Source organism: Asterias amurensis, chromosome 16, assembly GCF_032118995.1.
Source record: "Asterias amurensis chromosome 16, ASM3211899v1".
Taxonomy (NCBI): Eukaryota; Metazoa; Echinodermata; class Asteroidea; order Forcipulatida; family Asteriidae; genus Asterias; species Asterias amurensis.
Window position 1 is genome coordinate 12,597,859 of NC_092663.1, and position 12,264 is coordinate 12,610,122.

The 12,264-nt window shown below is 36.0% G+C and overlaps 1 protein-coding gene across 1 annotated transcript in view; it reads right to left on the reverse strand.

The window, feature by feature from the left end:
* Nucleotides 1-2,077: 2,077 nt before the first annotated feature.
* Nucleotides 2,078-12,264, reverse strand: part of LOC139948615 (polypeptide N-acetylgalactosaminyltransferase 13-like) — a 28,315-nt gene continuing 18,128 nt past the window's right edge. Inside the window, exons 5-10 of the mRNA XM_071946809.1 lie at nt 10,922-11,095; nt 10,239-10,356; nt 8,096-8,419; nt 6,864-6,980; nt 5,413-5,550; nt 2,078-4,548 (exon numbers count right to left, since the gene is read on the reverse strand). Coding sequence (XP_071802910.1) covers nt 4,387-4,548; nt 5,413-5,550; nt 6,864-6,980; nt 8,096-8,419; nt 10,239-10,356; nt 10,922-11,095 — 1,033 coding nt within the window. The 3' untranslated portion in view covers nt 2,078-4,386. The remainder of the gene's footprint in view (nt 4,549-5,412; nt 5,551-6,863; nt 6,981-8,095; nt 8,420-10,238; nt 10,357-10,921; nt 11,096-12,264) is intronic.

A 12,264-nucleotide genomic window follows, 5' to 3' on the forward strand; every position in this document is an offset into this window, starting at 1 on the left:
CATTTTTTTGAAAAAATATGATAAATTCACATTAATTTTCTTGAAAAATATGATAAATAGCCTTGTGAGCATTTTCTTGAAAAAATATATGATAAATTCACATGTGAGCATTTTCTTGAAAAATATGATAATATCACAAGGCTATAGCTTTGTGAACATTTTCTTGAAATATATGATAAATTCACAAGGCTATAGCCTTGTGAGCATTTTCTTGAAAAGGCTATAGCCTTGTGAACATTTTCCTGAAAAATATGATAAATTCACAAGGCTATAGCCTTGTGAACATTTTCTTGAAAAATATGATAAATTCACAGCCTTTTGAACATTTTCTTGAAAAATATGATAAATTCACAGCCTTTTGAACATTTTCTTGAAAAATATGATAAATTCACATTAATTTTCTTGAAAAATATGATAAATTCACAAGGCTATAGCCTTGTGAACATTTTCTTGAAAAATATGATAAATTCACAGCCTTTTGAACATTTTCTTGAAAAACATGATAAATTCACATTCGTTTTCTTGAAAAATATGATAAATTCACAAGGCTATAGCCTTGTGAGCATTTTCTTGAAAAAAATGATAAATACACAAGGCTATAGCCTTGTGAGCATTTTCTTGAAAAATATGATAAATACACAAGGCTATATAGCCTTGTGAGCATTTTCTTGAAAAATATGATAAATTCACAATAACCTGTAACCTTGTGAACATTTTCTTGAAAAATATGATAAATTCACAAGGCTATAGCCTTGTGAACTCTTTCCTGAAAAATATATTATAAGTACACAAGGCTATAGCCTTGTGAACATTTTCTTGAATAATATGATAAATTCACAGCCTTTTGAACATTTTCTTGAAAAACATGATAAATTCACATTCGTTTTCTTGAAAAATATGATAAATTCACAAGGCTATAGCCTTGTGAGCATTTTCTTGAAAAAAATGATAAATACACAAGGCTATAGCCTTGTGAGCATTTTCTTGAAAAATATGATAAATTCACAATAACCTGTAACCTTGTGAACATTTTCTTGAAAAATATGATAAATTCACAAGGCTATAGCCTTGTGAACATTTTCTTGAATAATATGATAAATTCACAGCCTTTTGAACATTTTCTTGAAAAATATGATAAATTCACAAGGCTATAGCCTTGTGAACATTTTCCTGAAAAATATGATAAATTCACAAGGCTATCATTTTCTTGAAAAATATGAAAAATTCACGTGAGCATTTTCTTGAAAAATATGATAAATTCACAAGGGTTTAGCCTTGTGAACATTTTCTTGAAAAATATGATAAATTCACGTGAACATTTTCCTGAAAAATATGATAAATTAACAAGGCCTTGTGAAAATTTTCTTGAAAAATATGATAAATTCACATGTGAGCATTTTTTTTGAAAAAATGATAAATTCACATTAATTTTCTTGAAAAATATGATAAATAGCCTTGTGAGCATTTTCTTGAAAAAATATATGATAAATTCACATGTGAGCATTTTCTTGAAAAATATGATAAATTCACAAGGCTATAGCTTTGTGAACATTTTCTTGAAATATATAATAAATTCACAAGGCTATAGCTTTGTGAACATTTTCTTGAAATATATGATAAATTCACAAGGCCTTGTGAGCATTTTCTTGAAAAGGCTATAGCCTTGTGAACATTTTCCTGAAAAATATGATAAATTCACAAGGCATTTTCTTGAAAAATATGATAAGTTCACAAGGCTATAGCCTTGTGAACATTTTCTTGAAACATATGATAAATTCACAGCCTTTTGAACATTTTCTTGAAAAATATGATAAATTCACATTCATTTTCTTGAAAAATGAGATAAATTCACAAGGCTATAGCCTTGTGAGCATTTTCTTGAAAAATATGATAAATACACAAGGCTATAGCCTTGTGAGCATTTTCTTGAAAAATATGATAAATTCACAATAACCTGTAACCTTGTGAACATTTTCTTGAAAAATATGATAAATTCACAAGGCTATAGCCTTGTGAACTCTTTCCTGAAAAATATATTATAAGTACACAAGGCTATAGCCTTGTGAACATTTTCTTGAATAATATGATAAATTCACAGCCTTTTGAACATTTTCTTGAAAAATTTTATAAATTCACGTGAACTTTTTCCTGAAAAATATGATAAATTAACAAGGCTATAGCCTTGTGAGCATTTTCTTGAAAATATGATAAATTCACAAGGCCTTGTGAAAATTTTCTTGAAAAATATGATAAATTCACATGTGAGCATTTTTTTTTTAAAATATGATAAATTCACATTAATTTTCTTGAAAAACATGATAAATAGCCTTGTGAGCATTTTCTTGAAAAAAATATATGATAAATTCACATGTGAGCATTTTCTTGAAAAATATGATAAATTCACAAGGCATTTTCTTGACAAATATGATAAATTCACATTTTCTTGAAAAATATGAAAAACTCACAAGACTAACATATTCGTGAAAAAATAAGATAAATTCACAAGACCATAGCCTTGTGAACATTTTCCTGAAAAATATGATAAATTCACATTTTCTCGAAAAATATGATAAGTTCAGCCTTTTTCACGAAAATGCCTCGTGAATTTATCATAGTTTTGATAGCCTTGTGAACATTTTCGTGAAAAAATCTGATAAATTCACAGGACCATAGCCTTGTGAACATTTTCGTGAAAAATATGATAAATTCACAAGGCATTTTCGTGAAAAATATGATAATTTATAGCCTTGTGAAAATTTTCTTCAAAAAATATGATCAATTCACAAGCCTTGTGAAAAATTTCTTAAAAAATATGATAAATTCACAAGGCTATATATAGCCTTGTGAACATTTTCTTGAAAAATTTGATAAGTTCACACGGCTTTACGCCTTCACAAGGTTTGTGAACATTTTTGTGAACAAATATGATAAATATTTTTGCCGTCAATAGCACACTGGGTAAGCCTTGCATTTTTGGTGAAAAATTTGCAAATTTTTTATTCAATCACAAGGGGTAAGCCTTACATTTGTTGCGAAAATAGGCAGAAAATGATAAACCACAAACTTTGATTAAAGGCAGTGGACACTATTGGTAATTACTCAAAGTTAATTATTAGCACAAAAACTTACTTGGTATCAAGTAATGGGGAGAGGTTGGTGGTATAAAACATTGTGAGAAACGGCTCCCTCTGAAGTGGAGTAGTTTTCGAAAAAGAAGTAATTTTCCACAAATTTGATTTTGAGACCTCAAGTTTAGAACTTGAGGTCCCGAAATCAAGCATCTGAAAGCACACAACTTCGTGTGACAAGGGTGTTTTTTCTTTCATAGTTATCTCGCAACTCCAACGACCGATCGAGCTCAAATTTTCACAGGTTTGTTATTTTGTGCATTATGTTGAGATACACCAAGTGAGAAGACTATTCTTTGACAATTACCAATAGTGTACACTGTCTTTAAATCACAAGAGGTAAGTCGCACATTTATGCCGTAAATGCAAAAAAAATTGATGAAATCACAAGGTTCTTTCAAACCTTACATTTTTGCAGATAAAAAGGTAAAAATTTGATTGATTGACAGGGGGTAAGCCTCACATTTTTGTCAAAACAGGCAAAAAGTTTATAAAATCACAAGGGGTAAGCAACACATTGCCGAAATGTAAGCCTTACATTTTTGCCGGAAATAGGCAACAAATTGACAAAATCAATATATTGTGATATAATCCAAATTTGGGCCATTTGAAAAAAAAATAATAAGGCTTCTTTTGTGATTTTATCAGTTTTTGCCTATTTTCGACAAAAAATGCAAGCTTTACACCTTTAATAGTTTTTGTTCTTTTTTTAGCTTAAATGTAAGGCTGATCCCCTCGTGATTTCATAATTTTTTTAGCCTATTTTGAAGAAGAAAAAAAATGCAAGGCTCACTCCTAACTGTTTGGTGCCTGAGTCTATGGATGGTCTTCGCACCTCACCCGAGATGGTCGCATTAATTCAGTGCTCGCCAGTTCAAAATCATCACCTGTTAGTACTGACATCTTGTCTAGTACATCGTACACGCATGTACATTGTAATTGCACAACTTTTGCATAAAGGGTCGTGGAGTGGTTTCACCATGTGCTTAATAAACAGAATGCTGATGTCAAACTCGATACCTTTCCTAATCGAGCCCTTTCCTAATCGAGCCCTAGCTTTGGGTTCCAATGAGCTCACAATTACACCGATCCACACAGTCACTATTTCAGCGGAAGCCTGTCACACCGTAAACAAGTCTGATTTATCCTCAGCCTGAACATCTGCCGCCTCATTTCAAGGATTGTGAAATACGGTGTAGATCGCGTTTTAGCACCTTCGACCTCCCATTACCTATCTTTCAGGGGACCAGTCTAATCCTCAGCTGAAGCCGTGTATCGTAACGTTATGCATGGTCCATAGTTGCGAAAGGGCGCCACGATCGCAATCGTTGGTAGCCGCTAGGAACAGGTTTCGCTCATCATGCCCTGTGGGTTTAACATCAAGGCATTTACGCGTTGCCACGTTGATGATCGAGCGTTCCTGAAAAAAGAAGAAAAACAATTATTGCAATGATATTACCCAACAGTTTATTATATTATAAAAGAACCAGCAGAAACGTTCTGTGCATAAATCATCATGTCTTTTCTTCCTCCATGGTCGGTGTAGCAGGATGTTCTGTCCCCCCATTGAAGGCGAACTGTGTGTATACGAACTTCTTCTGATTGATAGCGCCCTCTTTTTATTTCCCCAAATGGGGGACAGAATCTCTGTACACAAAAATTGCCACTGTCGTAACGCTTTTCAATGGGGAATTTTGTACTTTTCAAACGCGAATCCCTAAACATTCTAAACATTTTTAAGGATGCAATTCTATACAACAGAAAACAAAATATCGGCAGTGAACACAGATTTCCCTAGATGGCACCGACAATGTATTTGCAAATGTATTTGTAATATATATTGTATAGTTATAGCTTAAAGCCATTATACACTTTCGGTAAACAGTATTGTCCAAGTCCCACACTTCGTGTATCACAACTTATATATAAAAAAACAAACCTGTGAAAATTTAGGCTCAATCGGTCATCGGAGTCGGGAGAAAATAACGGGAAAACCCACTCTCCGCGCGTTTCGCCGTGTCATGACATGTGTTAAAAATAAATCCGTAATTCTCGCTAACGAGAATTTATATTGTTTTACCGTTTTCTCAAAAAGTAAAGCATTTCATGGACTAATATTTCAAGAGAAGTCTTTCACCATTACCTTCTGTAAACCCTGTAAATAATTTGTAAATCTGTGAACTTTTTTTTTTTTTTTTGTTCTGTACCGAAAGGGTCCATTGGCTTTAAAACAAATTTGCACCTCAACGAATAAATGTTGGGCATAAAGTTGTAAGAGATGTACCTTGTAAATCCAGCGTTGCTTTGCATTCGTTGTCTGGTCGCGATTGCAGATACTAAGCAATGCAGCTCGATTGCCGTGCTGTGCAGTTAAGCACAGACGATCATGTTGTATTTGGCCCTTAGGGTTATACGCAAACACCTTTGAGGAAAAAGACATTTTAAATACTGAAATTTATTTTTGCGTGTAACAAAGATTCCGACTTGTTTAAAAAGAAACATAAACCACTGGGTATAATTTTAAACGTTTTCTGTCCCTTTCCAACTATCAAAATCTAAGCTCAATTAGTTCGTTCGTTCTCAACCCCCAGTTAAACTGGGCACAATAAATCACCTATAGCATTAGTCTCTCGGGGATGGGGGTGTCACACGTTACAAATTACATTAATAACCTCGTTACCAAAAAGGTCCGCAGAGACGCAGTTATGACCGAGACTTAATTCCACTCTTCCCTGAGGAAAGTTGGGTACAAGGTCGTCATCTGATACCCTTACAAGCACTGGACACGTTTGGTAAATTTGCATCGGGGATAAAGAATATTAATATGACTTTTTGGTTTTTACCCATACACCGATGTATGTCAGGTAATTACTCAAAACAATTGTTAGCATACAATGATTTGGTAGTGAGCAATGGAGAGTTGTTGATAGTATAAACCTTTTGGAGAAACGGCTCCCTCTTTGTTTTTGAGAAAGAGTTAATTTCCCACTCAAATTATACAAGACTTAAAGCTGCAAGCATTTGATTAGGCATCGGAAATTGTTAATTGTGCAACAATGTTGTTTTTTCCTTCATTATTTTCTTGCAACTTAAATGACCAATTGAATCCACATCTTCACAGGTTTGTTATTTTATGCATGTGTGGGATAAACCAAGTGAACATTTAGTGCTATGTGACAATTACCAAAGGTGTCCAGTGCCTGCGGAGTTATAGCTTTTTTATGACAGTAAACAGCCGTTTTTACAAACACGAATCCGCTACCATTGACGTCATTATTTCAATTACAGGGCCCGATTTCATAGAGCTGTTAAGCAAACAAACTTGCTTAGCATGAAATTTCTTCCTTGATAAACACAGGATTAGCAACAAACTTTTCATTTGTTGCATATTGCTTGTTACTGGTATTCATCTGTTGTTTGCTTATCCTGAAAATCACGTGGAAATTTAGTTTGTAATCCTGTTTTTTTTCAAGGAAGAAATTTCATGCTAAGCAAGTTTTTGTGCTTAGCAGCTCTATGAAATTGGGCCCAGGACCACCTACTCAAAATCTGGATTTTGTTTGATGTTTTGTTTTAATGGAAATATGGAAAACGTTTAGTTTATATTTTGCTCGGAAACTTTGATTACAATTTCTCAAGTAGCAAAACGATCTGAATGCTGTAAGGATTTTTGAATGTTAACTGCCGCGTAGTAAGGAATGTTTTGTTTGGTACATTTATGGCCGACCCACTTACCTGTCCAGGGCCGTTGCCGTGACATAGTTCTAAGGCTGCGTCGGTTTCCTCGCCTCTCTTGCCGTCTTTACGAGAGGCAATCACGTCCAGGCACACATTGACGCCAATATTTTTTATCTGTAAAAAAACGCCACAAAATTATAACAAGTTTATGTAAGGACCTCTTGGGATACAAATAAATCAACTCTATGTGAATGTTGGATGGAACCTTTTTGTGATTTTAAAAGGGGAATGTGGGAGTCTATGCTCTCTTTAAACTTTCGGCTCAGAATTTATCTGGATTCAGTTCCGGGTCAGGATGTATCAATTACTGGGTTAATAAAATTCGGATTCTGCGAATATTTCGGCTTGAAATTGTCGTTTCCCAAAGTGACTTTCTTTTTTTGAGCCCCCCCAGCTTCACCTGATGTAAGAACACAAACCTTGAGGCCAAGGTTATCCAAGTTCCTAATAGATCATGATCACCGTTTGTAGCTGTTGTAGGACTACATGATTGGATGGGTCAGCCAGGGGCACATAAACACCTCCCTAACGATGCATGAAAGTGGTTCTACTCAATTCCTTCCTGGAGTAAACCATGACAAATAATACCCCAGGGGACCAACTAATGTGTCTTTCAGATGGCTTGACGGTGGCCCCTGGCCCTCAAAGCTGCCATGAGAAGGAAGTGAGACAAGATCTCTCAAGTCGCTTCGAAATTTGATTTCATCCACTTCCGGCAAGTTTAGGAGGTACCCCCAGTCCACCAAGTGTTAACGACTTAGAGTTATTAGTCATACTCTGGTGTGTTCAATCAAGATATCATACAGGGCAATGTAAGGGTCACGTCTCACACCAGGAAATTTACAGACCAAGTTTTAGACAATTCCAAAGAAGAAAAACAAACTGTAGTGTTCACGTTTTGTTCTCGAGTATGACAATCGACTTATAAACAATGTATATCTTGTTAACCGTTTGATTGTTTTTAACCTTATATAAATATAGATTCATACAATAAACAAATTAACCTATGAAAAATTCATTTCCAAATGTGGTAGCGTTTTTTACAAAATCGGTAAAAATCTGCGCAGTTAATATGTCCACACAGAAAGACTACCGTTTTTATACACAATCTGAGAATCGTTTGTCCTAAAGATCGAAGATTATTTGAATTCCTCTCTCAAAAACCCAATTTCTTTTTAGGGAAAATAGTAACTTTTTACGACAAAATAATTTGTTCCGATTATACATACCGCACCAAGGGCTTGGAAATCCAAGGGCAATGTATGTTCCGGGTATACATTATCAAGGTACCACCGGAAGCTCTTGCAACCCAGGCCGTCTCTCGTCGCCTTTTCCCCGGTGACATCCCCGTAGTCCACGGTGCGGTAGGCCGGAGTCATTGCGAGAAACAACTCCCTGACGAACGGGTCCGTCCAAACCTCCAGCACGCGTCGATTGTTATGGAGGATCGTGGTCTCGGCACCGAGGGGAAAGACATAGGGCGTGGCTGTACGAAAGATGTGACCAACATGGGAGCAGGGCACGATTTCTATGGATCCACCACACTGCCAAACCTAATGTTGAAGGAAAGAACTTGTTACAAAAGCTTGAGCTAAAACTAAAGACACATGCATTAGAAGCTATAGAGCAAAGACGGGGTTAAAGGCAGTGGACACTATTGGTAATTACTCAAAATAATTATTGGCATAAATCCTTTCTTGGTAACGAATAATGGGGAGAGGTTGATGGTATAAAACATTGTGAGAAACAGCTCTCTCTGAAGTGCCATAGATTCCAAGAAAGAAGTAATTTTCCACGAATTTGATAGCGAGACCTCAGATTTAGAACTTGAGGTCTCGAAGTCAACCATCTAAACGCACACAACTTCGTGTGACAAGGGTTATTTTTCTTTCATTATTATCTCGCAACTTCGATGACCGATTGAGCTCAAATTTTCACAGGTTTGTTATTTCATGCATATGTTGAGATACACCAAGTTAGACGACTGGTCTTTGACAATTACCAATAGTGTCCTGTCCCAATTTAATAACACCTCATTTGTTTTAGTAGGGACCGTTCGATCGTTTCAATCGTGATCTTTCGTTTTACACGTTCAAAGCACCATAGCACGTCAAGATCTTGCCAATGCCTAATCACACGTTGGATACTGAAGGCTCCACCCTACTCGGACCGTTGTCTTTGTTAAACGCTATACATATTCATGTTATTCAATAGAGCAGGAGAGCTGGAGGCATGGTAGGCCCCAGGAAAATTCTCTTATTGTCTGCTCCTTGAAAAGCATGCATGTAGCGGACAATTACTCACAAGACAGTGTAGCGTTAGCATTCACTATAGAGGAAAGATTTACTAAGCAAGCAGGGTGTGTAAAAAAAAACATGCAACAATAACATATACAGTATAATACCACTATTTGTGAGCCAAATACAACATGTGAAAGTCCCTTTGGTTGGGCAGTTGAGTCTAACAATGTAGGTGTGCTCAACTTGTAAAAAAAAAGTCTGCTGTTCACATTCAATTAAGATTACGTTCGTCTGTAATGATATTCAGGACTGCAGTTCACATTCAAATAAGATAACGTTCATCTGTAATGATATTCGGGTCTGCTGTTCACATTCAAATAAGATAACGTTCATCTGTGATGATATTCAGGACTGCAGTTCACATTCAAATAAGATAACGTTCATCTGTAATGATATTCAGGTCTGCTGTTCACATTCAAATAAGATAACGTTCGTCTGTAATGATATTCAGGTCTGCTGTTCACATTCTGATAAGATTACGTTCATCTGTAATGATATTCAGGTCTGCTGTTCACATTCAAATAAGATTAGTTGGTCACTTACAATATTATATGTTTTTTCTTTACTTTTTAAACCCTACTTTGTGTGATCCCTACTGGATTTTGGAGTTTCAATCCAACACCTGAGTGATATGAATATCGTGTTTTTGTGTTTGCACATAATAACAGTAAAGGACGCTGGAGTATCAGCTTTCACAAATATAAATAAATCCTTATGTTATTCGGTCACAGTGACACCCAACATGCTTCACCAAGCCCCTTCTTAACATACATTTCTTTGCAAAATAGTTTAAGAGGGTACTTAAAAAAAAATCAAAAATGTGCCCCTTTTCGCCTTTTCCTTTGGTTATATTTGGCCGGGCACTAGTGGACAACAGCAATTCTTTGTAAATCTTTCGAAAGATGGGGTAGGCTTCTAGTAAACAGTTTCTATCGAACTAGTTTTAAGATTAATTACCAAACGTACCTTCTTTTAACAATTTTAAGGTAATCGCGACTGAGTTACCTAGAGAAATCTGAGAATTTCAGTTTTGTTTGCATTTGGAGATCTGAGAATACCTTGGTAGATTTACCTTGAATGATAGTTGTAGATTCTCACCTCCCCATATCGTCAATCCCTTGTCGTAGCCGCCAAGGTGATTGAAGAATTCACGGTGCACGGAGAACAGACCACCGGCCATAGTCGGGGTCCTGACATAGAGAGTAAAGTGGATGGTGTTTGTGATGGTAGTTGGGACGGGATGTCAAGCCATGAGCTTGGCCGTCACTAAATGTGTTTCTTGGGTGTGTCCCACGACCTCCTTCAATACCAAGTCCTCATGTCCCAACCAATGTCTGTGTTCTCAATTATGTTTCCCATTCCCATGCAGACCTTGACTTGTGATGTCTAAAAACACATTTTTTTTAACTAAATGCTTACCCCTCTCACTCCAGTGAAATTAAAATGTATCTATTGTCCCCTTCCACCGCACCCCTGGTGCTTTTAGCATCAACAGAACCTCAGTACATACCAAACTAAGGTTACCAGCCAAACTACTATGGCTCCATGGCCGCATGTACAATCTGTGACTGGTATCCTGCTCATTTCTGCTCAACAGAAAAGTGTTGAGCTTTTTTCTTCTGATATTATGATAATGGGCCTAGTGACTTTTGAGAGTATTATACCTTAACTTATTTATAAAGCGCTTTAACGCATTTTCAAAGCGCTGAGTGGTGAGTGGTGAGTAGTGAGTGGTGAGTGGTGAGTGTTTCATACCTGAGTGGTGAGTTGACATCGTAATTGACTCTGAGCTGCTCCCTGGTTGATGCTTCAGTCCACAGGAACTCCGGTAGCCAGGAGAAACCACCAAGCAGAGCCATACCGTGGATCATGGAGTACTCGAACGTGGTATCACTGATTGAGTCAATAACTGGGCACACTACACGTGTTCTGTGAGGGGATGGAGAATGGTTACATTATTTGCTTACTGGTTTCAAACACAAACACAACCAATTATAAAATCCGCACAGTTTTAAACTTAATTATTTAACTTCATTCAAAGGCATAATCCAGACACCATCTAGGCCCAAATTCATAAAAATGCTTAGCACAAAAAGTAGCTAAGCACAACCGAATTATACGCTTACGGGTGACCAGACAATCGACCAATTTGTCCTTGCTTCCTGCGATTTCTGCTCAGCAAACAATAAGCAATATTTGTTGCTTAAAGTAGCTCTATAAAATTGGACTCTTCATTTGTTCAAAAACCAACTGGTTCAATTGTGTTGGGAGGGGGGGGGGGTATGAGTACGATTTACAAGTTTAAGTTCGAGTACTTCACCACAAACTGATCTAACTCAAAGTTATTCTAACTTGTCCTTAAACTCGTAGTATTGTTATTGTCGGAAGTACTAGATGTGTATTTATATTACCTAAAAATAGACCACATAACGTGCGTTAGTTTATTATACCCATTTGTCAACTGCAAATGTTTATACTTAAAAGGCATTTTCCTACTGACCTTAAAACCTTCTATAATTGAATGACGGAAGTCACGATTGCAGTTAGAAATAAATGATATACATATAAATCCATAAAATGGTTCAGTGTTGTAAACTAGGTCTGTTGTTACTTGCCCTATATTTATACCTTAATTACTCCAATGCCAAATTGAGTTTTGTGATGCACTAACTTTTCAATAGATAGGTCCTCATAAACACCTGGAACAAATTTTAAGTCCCCGACCTCACCTTAACATTGTGTAGAATGGCATTTTATCTAAATTTCAAAGCGAAATTGAAAATGTCGTCTTCGAACATTAAAAACAATGAATTTTCGTGAGCCAGTCAAAATGTCGTCATCGAACATTAAAAACAATGAATTTTCGTGAGCCAGTCAAAATGTCGTCATCGAACATTAAAAACAAATGAATTTTCGTGAGCCAGTCAAAATGTCAAATTTAATGCTGTTATGCTAGAATATTATCAAAGTTAATTAGTGAACGAAAAATTCTTCGTACCGAAAGGTACATTTCTTTAGACCCAGATTTTGGATTGGCAGCTGAAGTTTTTCGCTCATCTTGACACATATTTTGATTCTCTCAGCCAACCCAACAGCTC